This window comes from Humulus lupulus, chromosome 1, assembly GCF_963169125.1.
Source record: "Humulus lupulus chromosome 1, drHumLupu1.1, whole genome shotgun sequence".
Classification (NCBI taxonomy): domain Eukaryota; kingdom Viridiplantae; phylum Streptophyta; class Magnoliopsida; order Rosales; family Cannabaceae; genus Humulus; species Humulus lupulus.
Genome location: NC_084793.1, coordinates 162,034,648 through 162,056,016, shown reverse-complemented (window position 1 = coordinate 162,056,016; position 21,369 = coordinate 162,034,648). Strand labels below are relative to the sequence as shown.

Genomic DNA, 21,369 nt, shown 5'->3' with positions numbered 1-21,369 from the left:
AATGCTTGGGTGTAAATCAATAGCAACACCTATTGAACCAAGAGTGAAGTATAAAAAAGTAATAAAGGGATGTATCAATGATTGGTGAGAAAGTTAATTTACTTATCACATAAGACCAGATATTTCCTTTGCTGAGAGTTTGGCCAGCCAATACATGCACTACCCTCTAGAAGCACTTAGAAGCAGTATATAGGATACTAAGGTACCTCAAGAGGGCACTAGGAAATGAGTTGTTGTTTTAAAAGAATGAAGAAAGTGGGATAGAAGCCTTTACAAATGCAGAATAAGCAGATTCAATAGAAGATAAAACATCAACGATGGGGTATTGCACCAAAGTACGAGGAAACCTAGTTACTTGGAGGAGCAAGAATCAACCAGATGTTGCCAGGAGTAGTGTAGAAGTTGAACTTAGAGCTCTTGCTCAAGAAGTGTAAATTAATTTGGATTAAGTGTGTTCTTGGAGAGCTTAAACAAGTACCAAGCCTTTGAGAATATTCTGTGATAATAAGTCAGCCATAAACATAGCACATAATCCAGTCCATCACAATAGAACCAAGCATGTGGAAGTGCATCGGTACTTCATTAAAGAAAATATTGAAGGCAAGGAATTATATGTTGTATATGTACCAAGCAAACAACAAACCGTTGATTTGTTAACCAACGGCTTATCCAAAGAATGCTTCGAAGAATTAATATGCAAGTCGGGCATGTCATTGTTCATAGAACTAGAGCCTTCTAAATTATCTCTAAGCAGTCAACCACAGCATGGCTATGTGCAGCTGATGAGACCAGCTTACAAAAGCTTTAACAACAAAAAGAGATGTCTAGGTCGAGAGTACACCATAACCCCACTGGTTATGGGAAGAAACATGTCCATCTCCCCACTGGATTTGGACAAAAGTCTGATTCGTTCTATGTCAACTCTGATATTAGCTATCGGTATTGGAGTTTTAGAACTATACACAAGGTGTTCATGTTGACTCTTTCCAGGGATGGAGGATCAATTCGTATATGCGAAAGAATGAGGTTATCAGGATATGAGATTGCTATCTCTCTAGATGCAGCAATTTGGCTACTAGAAGAGGTGGAATGGTTGGTTCGATCTCCAGAAAATCAAATATGAACCACAGAAGGACCTTTAAGAACAATTCCTTAAGGCTGATTTTGGAATGTTTTCAGAACAGTTGAGGCGTTTTTATGAAATTAACGGCCTTGAGATATAGCGATTTTAAGTTAATTATAGTTCCCAAGGAGGGACAAGCCAAGGGATGGAAGGATTTGGCAGGATGTCTAAATCAACTTGCTGGGAAGAAGGTTTTATCCCACCAACGGTGGCTGGAAGGAAGGTGGACAATGAGGTCTCTTGGGCCTCCATTGTTCAATGGAACTTGGAGATTGGAAACTCAGAATGAGGCAGCTTCAGGAGGAAATGAAGTGGATACCATGACTGAGAATACAGTCAATAATTGAAGGTACACTCTTTTGATGCTCAGGAAGGATTGTCAACTCCCTTGGATAGTTGTTCAAGTCGGGATATAGCAAGAGTTAGGGAAAAAACTACGGTTTTCTAGTTTTTCTGACGATAAAGTAATTATTTGGTGTGCCAATGAGAAAGATCAGGAGAACTTGACTTCTATCGACTCGGTGGCTATCCCAGCAGTCACATGTCTCCTTCGTTAAATGGAATTGGGGGAATCAAAGTTGGGATAGGAAAATGTCATGCATCAACGATTGGATTGGTATTGAAGGAATCCCTTTGAACATATGGAATTCCCATATATTTAAAGTTATCGGCTCTTTGTGGAGGGTTAGTGAAAGTATACAAGAACAAGCTAGAAAGAAAGCATAGTTTTGCTAAAATCAAAGTTGTAGTGAAAAAGGATGGTTTCATTCCAAACTGTATTTTGTTGTCGTATGATGGTGAGTTTTTATATCTGAGGTTGTTTCGTTGTCAGGCCAGGGAAAAAAGGGTCTCTAGACGCAAAAGTAAGTTCTAGTTGTGTAAAGAAGTTACGAATCCATTCAATAAAGTGGGGCCGACAGGCGGAGCAAGGGCGGTGGGGCCGACAGGCGGAGCAAGGGCAGTGGGGCCGACAGGCGAAGCATGGGCGATGGACGGTTCTGCAAAGCCAAGGCAGTGATGCAAGTTATGGTGGACAGTGGTGGAAGGAAGAAGGCACAATCTAAGCGTGAATTGGGTCCAAATTCTCAGGGATCATTTCACGGATCTAAAGAGATAGAATCTCGTGATTATTGTTATTCTTTAAAGAAATTTTTTAATGGAATACTGGCAGATTTGTCGATAGGAAAAAGGAGCAATGACACGTGTATCGAATACAAAAACTTAAAAAAACCCACGTGCCCTCATTCCTTAAGGAGGGGGGCTTGTGGAACGAGCATCATCAGTTGGAATGGTGTAAGATCAAGAAAGAGTGGCAGCAGATTGTTTTTAAAGTGGAGAGAGGTGTTTGGCTTAAGTTGAAATGTCAATGGGCTCTAATTCCGAGCTTTTTCATAGTATTCTTAGTGCTCATAAAGCAAGGAATTTTATTTCTAGGATTGAGTTAGAGGATGGCACTATCCTTGAAAAAGATGCTGATATCGAAGAGGGCTTTTACTCTTCGTAGTATTCTTCGGTCTATAGAATGGATAGAATCTCTTGGGAGCCTATTCCTTCTTTCTTGGCCTCTCTCATTGAGAGACCTTTCACTAAGGAGGTGATAAGGCAATCAGTGTTTGATTGTGATGGGTCTAAGGCCCCGGGTCCTGATGGATTTTCTGTGGCAGTTTTCAAGACAATTGAGACATTGTGAAATCTTTTGGCATTCTTTGATTTTTTTTTTTTGTAAAATTACACGTAGTACCCATTTATAGTTAACCCCTTTTATTTTCACCCACTATTTTAAACTCTAATATTAATACCCAATATTCCAATCAATATACCTATTATAACCTCCTAAAAAAATACACGTTCAACTCTCTTTCTCACCTCAAACATTCACAGCTCAAAGCACTCCGGCAACTCCAATGATCCTCTACCACTCCAGCGACTCCGCACGATATCCTATACCATTTTGGCAACTCCGATTATATCTTCTACCACACCAGTGATTCTATTCAAAAGCAACCCATGCACATCTATGTTCTCTTCCTACTATTCTTGCAACATGTTCTTCATTTTTTATTTTTTCTCCCCACTGGTTGATGAGTATTAATTCTTTTTAATTACCATTTTCACAATTTTGCATGCTCGTTTAGTGTAGTTGGGATGATTCATTATTCGTGACTATGTGTACACTTGAACGATTTTCATGCACTCCATAAGTTTGATGAAACCCCTCAACTAAACTTCATGTTTTTGCTTGTTTGATTATTATGTATTATTTTACCATGATGTTTTTATAATTTCATTTTTGGTTATTATATATAAATGCATAGAATATTTATATACATATATATGATTGATCAGATTTTCTTATAGCTTATTTTATTAAGTGAAAACAAGCTTAGATCAACTTTAGTTCTGGCCTTGTTTTAATGGTCTGACTTTAAATAATGGGGCTGGAATGTTAGCATTTTATTCAATTATGCTTTGGTGGAGAACACAATGACAAAGCTCAAGTATGCATTAGTTTCATTAAAATTTATTACTTTTTAAGATTTTCTTAATACATTATCTTATCAATATTAATATAAGGTGATAAGATATCTAAAATAAATTGACTTCATGGTCGTGGTTTAGCAGATTTTAAGCCTAGTGGTTTAAATTTTAAAAAGTCATAATTTAAATTTTAAAAAGTCTTACTATTTAAATTTTAAAGAGTCGTAGTTTAAATTTTAAGCCTTGTGGTTTAAATTTTAAAGAGAAGTTTAAATTTTTAAAAATCGTGGTTTAAATTTTAAGCCTTGTGATTTAAATTTTAAAGAATTATGGTTTAGATTTTAAGTCTTGACATTTACATTTTAAAGGGGCATAATTTAAACTTTAAGCCTAGTAGTTTAAATTTTAAGCATTACGGTTTAGATTTTAAAAAATCATAGTTTATATTTTATATGGTCGTAGTTTAGATTTTAAGTCTAGTGGTTTAACTTTTAAGTCTTGTGGTTTAAATTTTAAGACTTTTGATTTAAAGATTTGTAATTTAAATTTTACGCCTTGTGGTTAAATTTTAAAGAGTCGTGGATTGAATTTTAAACCTTGTGATTTAAATTTTGAAAATAAGTAGTTTAAATTTTAAGCATTGTAGATTAAATTTTAAATAGTAGTGGTTTAAACTTTAAGCCTTATGGTTTAAATTTTAAGCTTTGTGTTTTAAATTTTAAAGAATTGTGATTTAGAATTGAAGCCTTGAGGTTTGCATTTTAAAGAGACATGATTTAGAATTTAAACCTAGTGGTTTAAATTTTAACATTGTAGTTTAAATTATAAAGGATCATGATTTGTATTTTATATGGTCATGGTTTAAATTTTAAACCTTGTGGTTTAAATTTTAAGCATCATAGTTTAACTTTTAAACCTTATGGTTTAAATTTTAAATAGTCATAATTTAAATTTTTATACATTGTGGTTTAAATTTTAAGCCTTGTGGTTTAAAATTTAAAGACCTAGTGGTTTAAATTTTAAAGAATCGTGATTTAGATTTTAAAGAATTATAGTTTATATTTTATATGGTTGTGATTTAGATTTTAAGCCTAGTACCAATAAACATTAGGTTATCCCATAATAACAGCAAAATTGCTTCAACATTCTAAAAAGATCTGCTACTACCAATGAACATTAAAATCAGCATATAATAGAAAAATTAAAAGGAACCTAAACAGCAAAGATGAGAAAACATTAATACAAACAAAGAAAACACCATGCTAATTCAAATAGTACTTTATCGAAAAAGAATAACTTACATTCAACAACTTGAGGTGGTCACTTTTGAATTCTGCTTCACTGTATGAAAGTAGCTGGCGCAAAAGCCAACCACCCTCCCACAATGTCTCTGCAGATATATTTGAACGACAAAATAGACTGACCAATGCATCAAGTACCTAAACATGACCACAATGTAAAATTAAAAATTCAAACTTTCAAAGTACAAATAATTTTTACTTATATTGATCATTACACGTACACCACAGCAAAAGTCAATATACAATGTACGGGGAAAGAAAGAAAGCATTAGATTTATGATATTTTGAAACTCTAGTACATGGAATACCGAAATTAGAAAGTCATAACAACAAATCAAGCCATGTTTGACTGACAAAATAGGAATGGTACTCAGATTGGTTTGGGGACAATGTTTCGTGGGGATGTTAATTTCTTCTTTCTTTTTTTTGAAACAAAACTACTTGTATTAATTAGGGTAAAAATACAAAAGATGGGGAAACCCATTTATACAGCCCAAAAACAAAAGTTACAATAAGAAACTCCAATCTCACAGCCAGACCGAAAGAAGAGTGTGAAAAAAAAAATTATCACTGTGCATCCATAATGCATCTTTCTGTTTAACACTATCCCACAACCTTCCTTCAACACTTCCCTCTTCAAAGATTCTTCTATTTTGTTACAGCACCTCCGAACATTTAGCTGGAACATGCCAAGATAACCTAATTATTTCAAGAGCCTAAACCAAATCTGCAGTGAGACCGAACAATGCAGAAAAGGATGATCCACTAATTCATTATCTTTTTTACAAAGGGCACACCAACTCGGGGACAAGGACATATAGGGTCTGCTTTTCAACTCGTTAACACTCACCCTACCTGACAAAACCTGCCATGAAAACACTTTCACTTTTGGGAGGTAAAAGAATTTTCCACAGAGAGGAAGCCCACATGGGTGTTTCATCTTCCACGACAGTTAAAAGAATTTGGAAGGCTGATTTGCAGGAAAAAATCCTTGAACAATCTTCCCTCCAAAATTGAATATACACAAACTCCTTCCCTCCAACCTCTATTAATTGAATATACTCCAGAAACTCCCTGTCATTTAAATTCCTAAAATGATGAAAAGTCCAGCTAACATCTTCACCTTCTATTTCCTAAAAATCTGAAATATAATGTTGCTTTTTGAGCCAACTCCGAATAGACTTGGATATATTGTTGCTAGAGGTTCCCAATCAGCCCATACATCTTCCCAAAACCTTAAGTTTCCTACCATTGCCCACTTTAAATTCCACCAAGGTCAAAAACTCCTCATAGCAAGAAGCTAAACCCTTCCAAGGACTTCTATAAGTCTTATTTATTATTACTGACTTATTATTGCCCAAATTGGTGTCCCACTTATTCCTTTGTAACCCAAATTTGCTCTTAATCACCTTGTGCCATAATGAATCCTTTTCTAGAAACCTCCATAACCATTTCGTTAATAGCGCTTTATTCCTTAGTAACAAATTCCCAATTTCTAAACCTCCTTTACTCTTGATCTCCTCCTCCATGATCCCGTCCCAAAAAAAAATGTTTCTCATTAACCTTTCCATTATCTCCACCACTGAAATAGGAGCTTTAAATAATGAAAGGTAATAAATTGGTAAAGAAGATAGCACAGACTGTATCAAAGTTAGCCTATCTCCTCTAGACAAGTAAGCATTTAAGTCTTTTAGAAACCTTCCTAATAACTATGGGCTCCCAAAAACTTTCTTTGGATCATCTCCCAACAACATCCTTAAATATTTCAAAGGCCAATTCCCCATTGCACAACCTATATTATTTGCCTTTGAAAGCAGCCACACCTCATCTACATTCAGCCCCAACAAGTTACTTTTATTCATAATTGTTAAATGATGAGTATCAGAATATTAATTCATTTTTGTATTTTGTTTTTCCTATTATGGTTGTATTCGCTTAGTGGTGGACACGTGTCCTTGTGGTCACAAGTATCAGATCTTTATATACCACTGTACTAGACTTTCCTCATTCAAGGAATAAAACATTTACTAATTCCTTCATTATTTCTTTCATGGTATCAGTGCATTTACAACTCTAATGGCCTCTGACATCAGCTCAAATGCCTCCACACCACCTACCCCTGTTCCCCCACCAGCGACATCCCCTGCACCACCCCCTACTCCCGTTTCTTCTTTCACTGCCCCTGCTACTACCCTTTTCCTCCTCTTCCTCCTTTCCCACTTTACCTTCTGTAAATCAACCCATTGTTGTTAAGCTTGATGAAAACAACTTTGTGGTTTGGCAAAATCAGATGCTCAACATTATCATTGCAAATGGTTTGGAAGATTTTATCAATGAAAATTGCCCTGTTCGTAACACTACCAACCCATCTGATCCAACAAATCTAGCATATCAGTCATGGCAACGATATAACAGGCTTATCATGAGCTGGATCTATGCCTCCATCAGTGAGCCTATGTTGGGGCAAATCGTGGGTTACCAAACGACCCTTGATATTTGGCAAGCACTTGACCAGATCTACATCGCTGCTTCCTTCTCTCGCCTGTCGGAACTCCGTACCCAGCTGCAAACTACAAGGAAGAGTGGTCTCTCTGCCTTTGCCTATATTTAGAAATTTCGCAGTCTTTGCAACGCTCTTGCTTCAGCTGGTGACCCTGTTTCTTCCACAGAACAGCTCATGTATTTTCTTAACAGCTTGGGTCTTGAATACAACGCCTATGTGACCTCTCTTCAAACTCATTCCAACAACCCCACTTCTTGCTCACCTATGATGCTCGTTTGCATCGTCAAACAGCTGCCAACACTATCAGCTCCCTTCAAGCCAACTTCACCAATATGTCTCCAACCCACTCTTAATCCAAACACAAAAATGCTTTCACACCCCATTCTGGGCTTACCACTAAACCTCAATCCCGTTCTCCCCCACTTTCAAACTCCCACCCACAAATCACCCCTCCCCGGTCCTCTTCCTCTTCCTCTTCTTTTCCATCTCCCACTCGTCAACATCCGAATCGACCCCGATGCCAAATTTTCCTTAAGTCGGGCCATACTGCCAACATCTGCTACCACGCCAAAATCTTCAATATAAACCTCCACCTCCCATCCAGAAACCTTTCAATGCTTTTCTTCCCCAACACACTTCTAGGTCTCCTGCTCCCTCCCCAACTCCTCTGAGTTACTCAAACCCCACCTGGTATATGGACTCTGGAGCATCTCACCACTTTACCCTTGACTTAAATTTGCTTGAAGGTGCTCAACCTTTCATAGGGCCTGATCAGATCACCGTTGGAAATGGTAAGAGTGCTACTATCTCTCACATTGGTTATGCTCATTTACCTGCTTATCATTCTGTCCTACACCTCTCTCAAGTCTATCACTGCCTTTATTGAATTTCATCCTCACTGTTTTTATGTGAAGCACCAGATCATTAAGCAAATCCTCCTCACAAGTCTACTTGATCATGGAATTTACAAAATCTTAGGTCCATCCTCCACATACGTCACTCTTTTTTAGCTTTTCTTCACTTCCAAGTCTAATCCCAACCTTTGGCATTCTCGCTTGGTCCATCTTGCTCATGATATTACCAGCTGTGTTGTCTAATTGTCAACAAGCAAAGTCTCACAAACTCTCATTGCCATTATTTGTATCTCGAGCTACTAAGCCTTTTGAACTAATACATAGTGATCTATGGGGTCCTTCCCCTATTTCTTCAATAACTGGTGTTAAATATTTGATCTTGTTTGTTGATGATTATTCTCGTTTTACATAGTAATACTTACTCCATTCTAAGGATGAGGCTTTCAAAGCCTTTCTCACTTTTCAATCCATGGTCTCCACTCAATTTGAGACGTCTATTAAGCGTGTTTGCACTGATTGGGGTGGCAAATTATGCCCTCTTACTCCTTTTGTTTGCCCAACATGAACATGGCATCGTTCATGAACTTTCTTGTCCTCACACTCCTCAGCAAAAAGGGAGAGTCAAACGCAAAAATTGACATTTTGTCGAAACAGGCCTTGCTTTGTTAGCCCATGCCTCCATGCCACTTCACTATTGGCCCTATGCCTTCACTACCGCTGTCTACCTCATCAATCGCCTCCCCACTCGTGTCCTTAATTTTTGCAGCCCTTGCTTTGTTCTTTATAATAATTCCACTCAATATTCTCATCTTCGAGTCATTGACTGTGAATGTTTCCCCTTTTTGCGCCCCTACAACACTCATATACTTGAGTTCCATGCACATTCATGTGTTTTTCTTGGCTATAGTGGTCACCACAAGGGTTATCTTTGCTTCCACATTCTCACTAGTCGTTTATACATCACTTGTCATGTGGTCTTTGATGAACGTAATTTTCCCTTTGCTTCTTACTCTCCCAAGCATCCACCTCAGCCTCAAAACATTGTTATTACTTCTCTTCCCTTCATCCCACCTGCTCCCCGTGTATAGTCACCTCTCTCTCCTTTTCCTCCAACTCTTTCTTCTATTTCTTCTTCCTCGCCTCCCTCTGCCTTCCCCCAATCCTACTCCAGCTACATCACCATCAACTCCTATTGCTAGTCAAAAATTTGTTCCTTCCTCTCATTTATTTTCCCACCTTCCTCGAAATTTGTTGACAGTTAGAAAAATAAGGCATTAATGTTTTATCTTTTGGGTTCCCTAGGATATAGGAATCGTTTCCTATTCTGAGATCAAGGTAGTTGTATAGCCTATATATATTTCTAGCACTAGGTTGTATATTGTGTATCAGAAAAATTAAATACAAAGGTGGTTATTTCTCACCATCTTAAACATGGTATCAGAGCACCAAGGCTCCCTCTCCGATCCTCTTTGTTCATTCCAGCATCGGCCATTTTTTCTGGCAAAGCTCTGTCTCAATCACTAGTCTCGGCAAGAACCAGTCCGACGTCCAGTCACTCGAGTGCACGCAAAACCCAACGGCCAGCCCAACCGTAGGGGCCCTCGGCCAGCCACGACGCACCCTCGACAAGTCCTTGGCCATCCCAACCCGACCCCTGTCACCCCACTCCGACGTCGTCTCCAGTCGCACAACCCCAAGCAATTCTTAGAAGCTCTCAGCTAGTCCTCTCCGTCAGGCCATCTCCAGTCGCACAAACGTCGGCGACTTCTCCAATCACGATCTTCAGCGGTTCTCTTAAGTTCTCAACGGTTCTCCAGTCACGATCTCCAGTCAGCTCTCGGACAGCTCTCCTTCCCCAACCGCATATCTCACGAGATGTCTACCAATGATCAAGTTACCTTTCAAACTATTGGGCCTAACCCTAACTGAGCCCACACTCAGCCCAGTGAGTCTATGGGCTCTCTTTATAGCCTGGACAGTGGTTCACTTAATATTACAGCCCATAAACTTGATGGAAAAAATTATTTGCAATGGATCCAATCTGTCAAACTTGTCATTTGTGGTGATGGTAAACTTGGATACATTACTGGTGATCTCCCTGCACCTCTTTCCAATGATCCTACATACAAGGTATGGCAAGCTGAAAATTCTATTATACTTGTGTGGTAAATTGATTCAATGGACTCAAAAATCAGCCGCAGATATCTATTCTTTAAGACTGCTAAAGAGGTGTGGGACGCTGTCCGGAAAATGTATTCTGACCTTGGTAACGCTTCTCAGATTTTCAAAATCCGTACCAAGCTTCAAGAAATCAATCAAGGTAATCAAACTGTTATCCAATATTTTTCCCATTTACAAGACTTGTGGCAGGGGCTCAATTTGTATCTGGATACCACACCACTATGTGCTAACTGTACTACAATCCAACAGCAGCAGTTAGAGAAAGAACGAGTTTTTGAATTTCTTACGGGGTTAAACAGTAATCTTGATGAAGTTGGAGGTCGTCTGGTGGGTCGTGTCCTATTTCCTGACACTGAAGAAGCATTCTCTGAGGTTAGATGTGAAGAAGCGCGTCGTCGAGTCATGCTCACTACTCCTGCCCTACAACCCATTGAAAGTTCGGCTCTCGTTTCAAAATCCGACCCCCCACCACATGACAGATCCACTCCTGACTCTCGACCTAATCGTAAGGCTGATCGGCCTTGGTGTGATCACTGCCAACGTCACGGTCATACTCGATCCACTTGTTGGGTAATCCATGGTAAACCACCTAACTGGACCCCTCGCGCGCCAAAATGAGAAAAAGGCCTACCAAACTCAGACCGAAAGTACCATTGATCAAAATATTACTGCTACCCCTTCATTCAGTAAGGAACAACTTGCCCACCTATACACTCTTTTGAGTAAATCATTCATGAACCCCAATTCCGGTCCTGAGACTCATAGTGCCTCTGTTGCACACTGGTAATTTTTCTTCTACCTCCAACACACCATGAATCATCGATTCAAGCGCCACTGATCACATGACAAGTTTACCACATTTGTTTGATACTTATTTTCTCTGTTCCACTAAATCTAGTCTCACAATTGCAAACGACACCCATTCTCCTATTGTTGGAATAAGCTATTAGATAATTATAGTCGATGATACCATCACTGTTCCCATCGCTATTCCAGAACTATACATGAGATTTTCACCTCATACACTATTAACTTATCTATTGATCTCATTCTTAAATCAGTACTTTATGTTCCTTCTTTGCAATGCAATTTAATCTCTGTCCACAAATTAACCAATGATAATCATTGCTTCGCTAAATTCGTGTCCAATTCTTGCCAATTTCAGGATCTATCATCGAGGAAGATGATTGGCAGTGCTATGATTCGTAACGGATTTCATTTGTTTGAAAGACAACATCCAGTTAAGGAGCTCTCTTCTCTGCTACATTTGGGTTCAAGTTCTGTTTCTAATTCTTGTTCAAGTTCATCTTTTGTTTCAAACTCTGTTTCAAAAACAATTATGTTATAGCACTGTCGACTTGGGCATCCAAGTTTTTTACATCAAAGGTACTGGTCATCTTGCCTTATTTCTTCAACCCAATCCAGATCATACACTTCATGCTTATACTGATGCGGATTGGGCATCTTGTCCTGATGATCGTCGGAGCACTAGCGCATATTGCACTTTCCATGGTGATAATTTGATTTCATGGTCATCTTCCAAACAAAAAGTTGTTGCTTTGGCCAATGGAGCTGTTAAAGTATCCTGGATTGAATCTCTTTTAGTTGAAATTGGCTTGTCACTGTCTCATCCCCCTGTTCTGTATTGTGACAATATTAGCTCTACATTTGGCTTCTACTCCAGTTCTTCATGCATGAACCAAGCATGTTGAACTTGATTATCATTTTGTTCGGGAACGTGTCGCTAGAAAAGCTCTTCTTCTTTCTTTTACCTCTTCTGCCGATCAACTTGTCGATTGTCTTACCAAGTCATTGGTCACCAATCGGTTTCAAGAGCTTTGCACCAAACTCACTATACTGCCTCGCCCAATGAGTTTGTGGGGGAATGTTAAACGATGAGTGCTAGAATATTAATTCATTTTTGTATTTTGTTTTTTCTATTATGGTTGTATTCGCTTAGTAGTGGACATGTGTCCTTGTGGTCACACGTATCAGGTCTTTATATACCACTGTACTAGACTTTTCTCATTCAAGGAATAAAACATTTTACCAATTCTTTCATTATTTCTTTCAATAATTATATAATGACCCGAAAGAGTGCAAAAGCCTTGTAGTATCTTCACTACGTTCTCTATACACTCCTCTTTGAGAGAGAGAGAGAGAGAGAATCATTCGCAAATTGCAAGTGAGTTATTTCGATCTTCTCTCTCCCCACTCTACATCCATGTAACAAATCTGACTCCTTTGCCTTTTCCACAAGACTTCCCATAATGGCCACCACAAGGGTAAATAAAAAAGATGACAAAGGATCACCTACCCTTTTACCCCTTGAGCCCCTAAATTTTACCCTCAATGTTCCATTAGTGAAAATAGAATAAGAAACCAAAGACAGACACCCCTCTATCTCATTCCAATTTAGATTCTGTTTCCAATTTTGTGTCTGTTTCGAATGAAAATCGTGTTATGTTGTGGCATTTTCGACTAGGACATCCAAATTTTATTTATCTTGAAAAACTATTTCCTCAGTTATTTGTCCACAAAAGACCAAAATTCTTTCATTGTGAAGTACGTCAACTTGCTAAGCATACTCGAAACTCTTATCCCAGTCTTCCTTACAAACCTTCACAACCTTTTTCGATGATACATAGCGATATTTGGGGACCCTCACAAGTAACTAATATTAATGGATCTAGATGGTTTGCATCCTTTATTGATGATCATACTAGGACAACATGGACATTCCTCATGAAAGAAAAATCTGATACTGCTTCTATTTTTTAAAAATTCATTCCATGATTAAAAATCAATTTCGCCGAAAAATCCAAATCCTGAAAACTGATAATGGAAAGGAATATTTTAACTCCATTCTTGGTCCATACTTGTTAGATCAAGGTATTGTTCACATTAGTTCATGTGTTGATACTCCGCAACAAAATGGAGTGGCTGAGCGAAAAAACAGACATCTTCTTGAAGTTTCTAGATCCATCATGTTTTCAAATCATGTTCCTAAACAGTTTTGGGGGGAAACCTTACTTACAGCCACCTATCTCATCAATCGTATGCCTAGCCGTGTACTACAATTCAAAGCACCCAGAAATCTGTTACTTGCCACATTCCCTCATATCTCAGCTTTCTCCTCCGATCTTCCATTTAAAGTCTTCGGATGTACGGCTTTTGTCCATATTTATGATCACAAACGAACCAAACTTGATCCAAAGTCTCACAAGTGTCTCTTCATCGGGTACTCCAACACTCAAAAAGGGTTACTCCCCAATTACAAAAAGGATCTATAACACTATGGATGTCACCTTTTTTGAACATCAATCTTTTTTTCCCAAATCTGGTATTCAGGGGGAGCATTCTCAGGAATATCAGCTTTGGGAAACTCTTCAGGATCATCAAGCTGCATTTCCTCAACCTAATGTTGTGACACAGACTTTGCCCTCTTTGCCTATCCAACCAGATCAATCAACTGGTCCTTCCTTACCCACTTTTCCTATTCGACCAGATATCAGTCCAGAAAACACACCCAACCCGTCCTTCTCTATAGTCAATCCACTCTCACATTTCTCCTCAGAAAACCCAAACACTCCTTCAACTTTACCACCACCTCAAACTCAAGCACAATTTGATATAGGTAACAAAGAACTTCATGTTTATAGTAGGAGAAAAGTTGGAAATATAAAAGTCAACATGCAAGACAAGAACTGCTCAAACACTCATCAAAGCCCTCTCAACCTCGAAAATCATGAAGGTAAGGATTATGTGGTTCATGAGTTAGTTTCTCCTACTATTGATGATCTCGACCTACCTATTGCTCATCGAAAGGGTGTTAGAACTTGTACCAATCACCCCATTGAAAAGTATGTTGCTTATGGGAAACTAACACCTATGTACCGAGCTTTTGTCTCTTCTCTTGATCTTATTCAGATTCCCACAGACATTTATGAAGCCTTGAAAGATCCAAAATGGAAGACTGCAGTCGATGAAGAAATGAATGCTCTTGAGAGAAATGGTACTTGGGTTCTCACTGAGTTACCTCAAGGAAAACAGACATTTGGTTGAAAGTGGATTTTCACCGTCAAATATAATTCTGATGGGAGTATCAACAGATTCAAGGCTCGATTAGTTGTCAAGGGATTCACTCAATCATATGGTGTTGACTATCAGGAGACCTTTGCTCCTGTCGCCAAACTTAATACAGTAAGAGTTTTATCATCACTTGCTGTAAATTGTGAGTGGCCTTTATATCAGTTGGATGTGAAGAATGCTTTTTTGAATAGGGATCTCGAAGAAGAAGTCTATATGGAAATTCCACTAGATATGAAGAAACACTCCAGTGGTCGAGTAGTGTGCAAACTTCTCAAATCTCTTTATGGCTTGAAACAGTCACCTCGAGCATGGTTTGACAAATTTGCAAAGTTAGTTGTCAAACATGGATATACTCAAAGTCAGGCTGATCATACTCTATTTTTCAAGTTCTCTTCAACTAGGAAGCTAGCAATTCTCATTGTCTATGTGGATGACATAATCTTAACTGGAGATGACTTAGGAGAAATTTCAGATCTCAAAAGACTGCTTGCCTCTAAATTTGAAATCAAAGATCTAGGAACCCTCAAATACTTTCTTGGTATGGAAGTAGCTCGATCGAAAGAAGGAATTGTTATATCTCAGCGAAAGTATATCCTAGATCTTCTAAAGGAAACTGGAATGATTGGGAGCAAGCCGGTTGGCATTCCCATGGATCCAAACTTGAAAGTTAATCGAAGAGAGGATTCAACTCCAGTAGAGAGGGGGAGCTATCAAAGATTAGTAGGAAAGCTAATCTATCTCTCTCATACCAGACCTGATATCGCCGTCCCTGTCAGCGTTGTTAGTCAACATATGCACAGTCCTTGTGAGGAGCACTTGGAAGCAGTGTAAAATATTCTAAGATATTTGAAAATGACACCAGGTCTTGGTTTGCACTTCAAAAAACACAACAACCGAGACTTGGAAGTTTACACAGACTCTAGTTGGGCTGGAGAGCTGACTGACAGACGATCAATTAGTGGTTATTACACCTATGTATGGGGTAATTTAGTTACTTGGCGTAGTAAAAAGCAGTCTGTGGTCTCAAGGAGTAGTGCAGAGTCAGAATATCGTGCTTTAGCCTTGGGTATTTGTGAAGGGATGTGGATCAAAAGACTCATGAATGAATTGAGGTTCGACTCTCCTAAGTCTTTTAAAATGTACAGTGATAGTCAAGCAGCAATTAGTATTGCTAAAAATCCGGTTCACCATGATAGAACTAAACATGTTAAAATAGACAGACACTTCATTTCTGAGAAGGTGAATTCAAAGATCATTGAGCTCAACTACATTCCTACATCGAAACAAATTGCCGACATTCTTACAAAAGCACTACCAAGAACAAGTTTTGAAGAATTTAATTCCAAGCTGGGTTTGTATAACGTATACAACTCACCTTGAGAGGGAGTGTAGAAATATCTTTGTAAATACATTTTGTACAGCTAATTTTAGGTTGTAATTTACAGCTAAGTTAGGTTGTAATTGACAGCTATGTTTAGGTTGTATTTTTTGTCTAGCTCTTTGTATTCAGCCTATATATAGGCCATACTATTCATCAATAAAATAAGATTAGAAGTATTATTCACACAAATCTACACTTTAATTTCTTCCCAAGTTCTTTTCCATACACTAGATCATATGCTTTTTCATTTTTTCTTCTCTTTAATTTGTGGGCCCTGGCAGCAGGAGACCTCCCAGTGGCACCAAGTTTTGAGTCTAAGGGGATTCAAGCACTAGAGCAGCACTAGATCATATGCTTTTTCCAAAGTTCACTTTAAATAAAACTCCCTCCTGCTGCCTAAAATCTTCCACAACATCATTAACAGCTAGAACAACATCTAATACTTGGAGATCCTTTGCTTTTGCAATTGTCTCACGTAACAGTTCCTTTAGCCTCAAGGATAACACCTTAGAGATAATCTTGTAAAGGCCTGTCACCAAACTTATAGGTCTAAAGTCTTTCACTTTATAGAAATTCACCTGTTTTTTTTTTCTATAATAATAAGAAACAGAAACTTCCATTGAAATATGACAAGGCAAATAGGAAAATGCATCTAGTCAGATTTACTCTCAGTTTTGTACTGTACTTCTTCTAATCATATAGCTCATGTTCCTGTGATGGAAGACCCATTCTTGGGCTTTCAATTTTGTAGAGATCCAGGCAACATATAACTCCCTCAATAATACCATTGATATCTGAACAATCCTTGTTTTAGCCTTTCTGCTATTACTTGAAAAGCCCTTTTTCATATTTAGTTGGTTACATGTTCTTCCAAAGCAGGAATACTCATTACATATAAAGAAAAGAGTACCCTTCTATCTGTTTGAATGTTTCTTCAGGATGGTGTGTGCTATGCAGAACTAACCATGAATTAGCTGACCACTTATAATTGCATTTCAACCAGATTATGGTTCAGTCCACATAGAGAATTTGGTCTGGTTTGGGCATTTCCAGAGGAATGTGAATTTCTTCCGACTTCTGAATAGACAACAATTCTTATTTAAAATAAAAGTCCAACTTGCTATCAATTGCAGCAATAATGTGTGTAAGTTCGTCGTGCAAAAAGGCTGGAAAGATTAAGAGAACTTCAGGCTGTCTTTGAATGTCTATAAAATGTGTGGGATAAATGGGATTATGAGGAGGTTTATGGTTGTATGACCGAGAAAAAAAATTAAACGCTTTAAATTTCCGATTTGTTGAGGATTCAGGCTTCTTTTGTATTGTTCTTTTTTCCTTTTTGTTTTGTTCTTTAGTAGTAAGAAATTGTTATATTAGTTATTTTCATTTAGGAGTTGTTTGGTATGCAGAAATCTGAAGACGGAAATGGGAATCTGAACACTTTCTCATATTTGGTACTGGGTTTGAATATTTTCAACCCGGGAAACTGAACTGCAGGGAGTTTAACTTTTTTGATTCTGGGTTCAAGTGAAACTCACTTGTACAAATAGTTTTCAGATGCCCAAGATGGTGAAACACTCTAAAATTATTATCATTTTTAAAAAATAAAAAAAAATCTTAAATTAATAATTTTTTTAGTAAATGACCAATTTTATTTTTGAAACTTATAATATAAAAACAAATATATACAACTTATAAAATGATAAATAATGTTGGTTTATTTAAAGAAATTGATATATAAAGCTTTTATATCATTGGTGTAGTTTAAAATAACAAATAAAATACTATTAAAAAATAAAATAAGATTATTGTTGTGTTGTTTAAAACTATACTTCATTCTAGTATTTAATAACCTTATTTTTAAATTTTGTTAAAATTTATTTCATGAGTTTATAAATTACAATCTAAGAGAATTTGATAATCTTTTTTTTTTTAAAATGTCATTTGATAGTTATGATTATATTATATATTATTTTGTTAAAAATATATTTATTATATTTTAATTTTATGAAAATATGAAAAATTGACTGATTCCTATGCACAACCAAACACTATTAATTGTTTTCCCATGAATCATAAATAAGATTCCAGTACAAAACTAAACACAGTGATGTAAATTTTCAGACTATCAGATCACTCTCTTCAATTTTCTCAATAATATAAAATTTGTGAACTCATCATACTAAACGGCCTCTTAGTGGTTTTGTTGGACTCTCTGTCCTCGATATTTTAGATTTTAATCCTTCTTAAGATTTAATAATAAAAGCCAAAGTTAATATCTTAAGAGTGAGAGAAAAGCAATCAGATTTAGCAGAACTCCACATTAAACATATAGAATACCTGAAACCTGTGTACATGAGGACTTGCAACGACATCCCGAAAAGAACACTCCACTCCATACTTCTCCTGTTAGACACAGAAAAGAGCAGAAGCACATAAAATTAAACAATGCTCAGCAACAAATCAAGGACTATTAAAAAAAAATCTTCGCCATTTCTTTATTAAACCTATTCTTCACTTCAACATCTACCTCAGATCAACCTTCTCATATAGCAAACAATATTATAAATTAAAAAAGAAAGAAAAACAAAGATCATATTTCCTGTCTTGTAAGAACTGGTCCAAAAGAGGACGGAAAATAAACTATACCTTAAGCTTTAGTAGATACCGATCTAGCTCACTACCAATACTTTCTCTCATTGAATTACTTTCCAAAGAGAAAAGCTGCTCTTCACTTGGGCCTTCACCCACCAAAGCTTCCTGAAAATATGAAAATAACACAATATATGTCATCCAATAGATATTAGATACAAACAACTTCAGCACTAAAATAACAACTAATTTGGTCTATAACTAAAATAACATTTTGATATTCAATCTAAAATTACAATTTTTTTTTAAAACAAAACTGCCTTCAAATACAAGAGGGCGGAGAAAAACCACCAGCGTCACAAAGAAAACACAGAAAAACCAATAGAGCAATTACAAAATACAGTTCAATATCCCTTATAAAACTAGAGAATGGATTCTTTGAATTCATTTACATTATACAGCCCAATAGCTACACATGACCCGATCTTATCTCAAAGACTATAAATCATTGATCAGTCCTTCAAAAGAACTTTTGAACTAAAATACACAAGTAATAAACTATGAGCAAAGGTTATATGGAAAAGCAATGTCCCTTAAAAACTAAGTTTTGGGTGGCTTCTTGCTGTGGGAAGATTGAATGTACATGAAAATATACAGAAAAACACCCCTACCAAGCCATATCTCCAGGGTGGTGTGTTTTCTGTAGAGCAATTGGGGAATCAATAACCCATTTATTCATGGAATGTTCACTAGTATTAAAGTTGTGAGCTAAACTATTTTTAGGAACTTAGTATATTCTAGCGAATGCCACAATTCTGTACCCCAGTTGTTGACTTGTAAGCTGAGAAGAGATATACATGCTTCAACCTTGAGTACAGCAGCAATATTGGCCATTTTTGGGGCTACGAGGCTGGAAAGAAACAGCAGAATATTTTATTGGAGTTCATAGTATTGGAGCTCCTATTAATTTTCTCTTGCACCCTTCTAACCACATTAACTTAGACTAGACAGCTCATTCCGAAAATCTGACCTTCCACTGATCATATTAGGCCATACACCCTTCTTGAAAACCACCATGGATCCTTTCCTACTAGACAACTCATTCCAAAAATCTGACCTTCCACTGTTTTTACTCAGGCCATACACCCTTCTTGAAAACCACCATGGATCCTAGCCTTCCACCTGGATGAGTACTAACACAGTAAATTCCCTGATTAGAGAATCAAGAATTGTAATTCTTCTAGAATCCCAAACCACAAGACATCCTCCTGATCTCCCAACAGCTGGAAGCAAAGTTCATGCTTTAAAACAAGACCTCCAAATACTACCTACAAATCTCTTATCTACACTCCTTTTTCACTTCTTGAAGAACAATCAAATCTGGATTAATCTTGCATATTGTTGCTTTAATGGCCCTCCTTTTTTCCACGAACCCACTGCCCCACACATTCCACGTCAATATCTTCATTATTGTCTTCAACTCCCCTTTCTTACTCAAATCTTTATCATAATTTACGCTGAAGGTCAAAAATTTTAACTCCCTATTCTTCTTCCATGACCTAGTAGACAAATTAATAACACCATCCCTATTCAAAATCACCTTAATACCCAGGTCACTCATTGACTTAAATAGATTAAGCCAATTCGCACCACACTTTTCGATATGTTATCTATCTTATTTAAATCCGCTTCTTCCTCAAAAATGGAAATGAAGTCAAGACCGCTTTCTCCATCAAGGAGCTTTGTTTCTTCCACCAAAGTGTTTTATGCCTACCCTTGTCTGCCCTAAATCTCTGATATTGACCAAAATGTCTTCTTTAGTCTCACCATCTGAAACTATAGAATCATCATAATCTTCTTCACAGGTACAACTTTCAAAACTTACATCCAATGAGGGAAATTCTTGAGGTTCCTCACAACGATCTAGGTCCTCCAAGTTTTTCTCCATTGCCACATCTGCCATGGCAGTGATGACATAACTCTTCGTATTCTTCTTTCTTGTGTAGACTTTAAGAACATGTATCTCCAATATACCATACTCCAAATCTTCATCCTCAATTTCTTAAATCAATATCAAAGAATTATTCGTTATGTTTTGGACGGTGTAATCCACCCAAAACTTGACCACCTGATTAATATACTCTCTCCTTGGCTAAGATTTTTCTTAATAATTCCTTTTGAAAACATGCATGCAAACCCCACTGGACTACACTCCACCTTTGAAAATTGTTGAAGTATTTTGGGACTTGTAATTCTATTTAAAATCTACACCCTGTGGTCCATGATCAGAAACATTTTCATTGTCTGAAAGCCAATTTTGAAAACACCACAACCCATATCATAAACAGGCCAAGAACCTAACTCCCACTTTCTTCAAGGCCCACTCCAAGCAGCCCAAGTAAAAAGAAACCTCCAACTCTGCTACTTTCTTATATTTCTTGACACCTATAGTATGCACGTAATAACCCTATAGTAGTTGTTTAAAAACCTTACTCCCGTAAAGTCACCTAAAAATTCTCTGAAGACTAGTCGTATTCTCCTCGTGTATCAAAGGAATCACCCTCTTTGGAAAATGCTCCCTACTCCATTCAATGATCCACTCATCTTCATTATTGGAAGGTTTGTTCTCACTCCCTCCACTATGACCATATCAACTATACCAGTAAGAACGAGCCCTCTGCCATGTCAGCTTCTACTTGCCAGCATGTGCCTCTTCATCGTCTTCCTATATTTTGACTAAAGAGTCATGAGTCCCTTGAAGCTCTTTCTCCAAAATGCTACCTCTATACCATAAGGTTCCCACAAACTCCATGGAGTCTATTACTTCTATCATTTAATTTAAAGAATCTGAACTCGATAAAAGCTCC

The 21,369-nt window shown here is 37.3% G+C and overlaps 1 protein-coding gene across 6 annotated transcripts in view; it reads right to left on the bottom strand.

Moving 5' to 3' along the window:
* Positions 1 to 21,369, bottom strand: part of LOC133799875 (protein TRANSPARENT TESTA 9) — a 58,703-nt gene that overhangs the window by 13,265 nt on the left and 24,069 nt on the right. For all 6 annotated transcript variants that reach the window (XR_009876433.1, XM_062237884.1, XM_062237864.1 and 3 more), the window contains exons 13-15: positions 18,560 to 18,670; positions 18,251 to 18,316; positions 4,903 to 5,040 (exon numbers count right to left, since the gene is read on the bottom strand). Coding sequence is in view for 5 of the 6 variants with exons in the window: in XM_062237884.1 (XP_062093868.1) it covers positions 4,903 to 5,040; positions 18,251 to 18,316; positions 18,560 to 18,670 (315 nt within the window). In the remaining variant the exon portion in view is untranslated. The remainder of the gene's footprint in view (positions 1 to 4,902; positions 5,041 to 18,250; positions 18,317 to 18,559; positions 18,671 to 21,369) is intronic.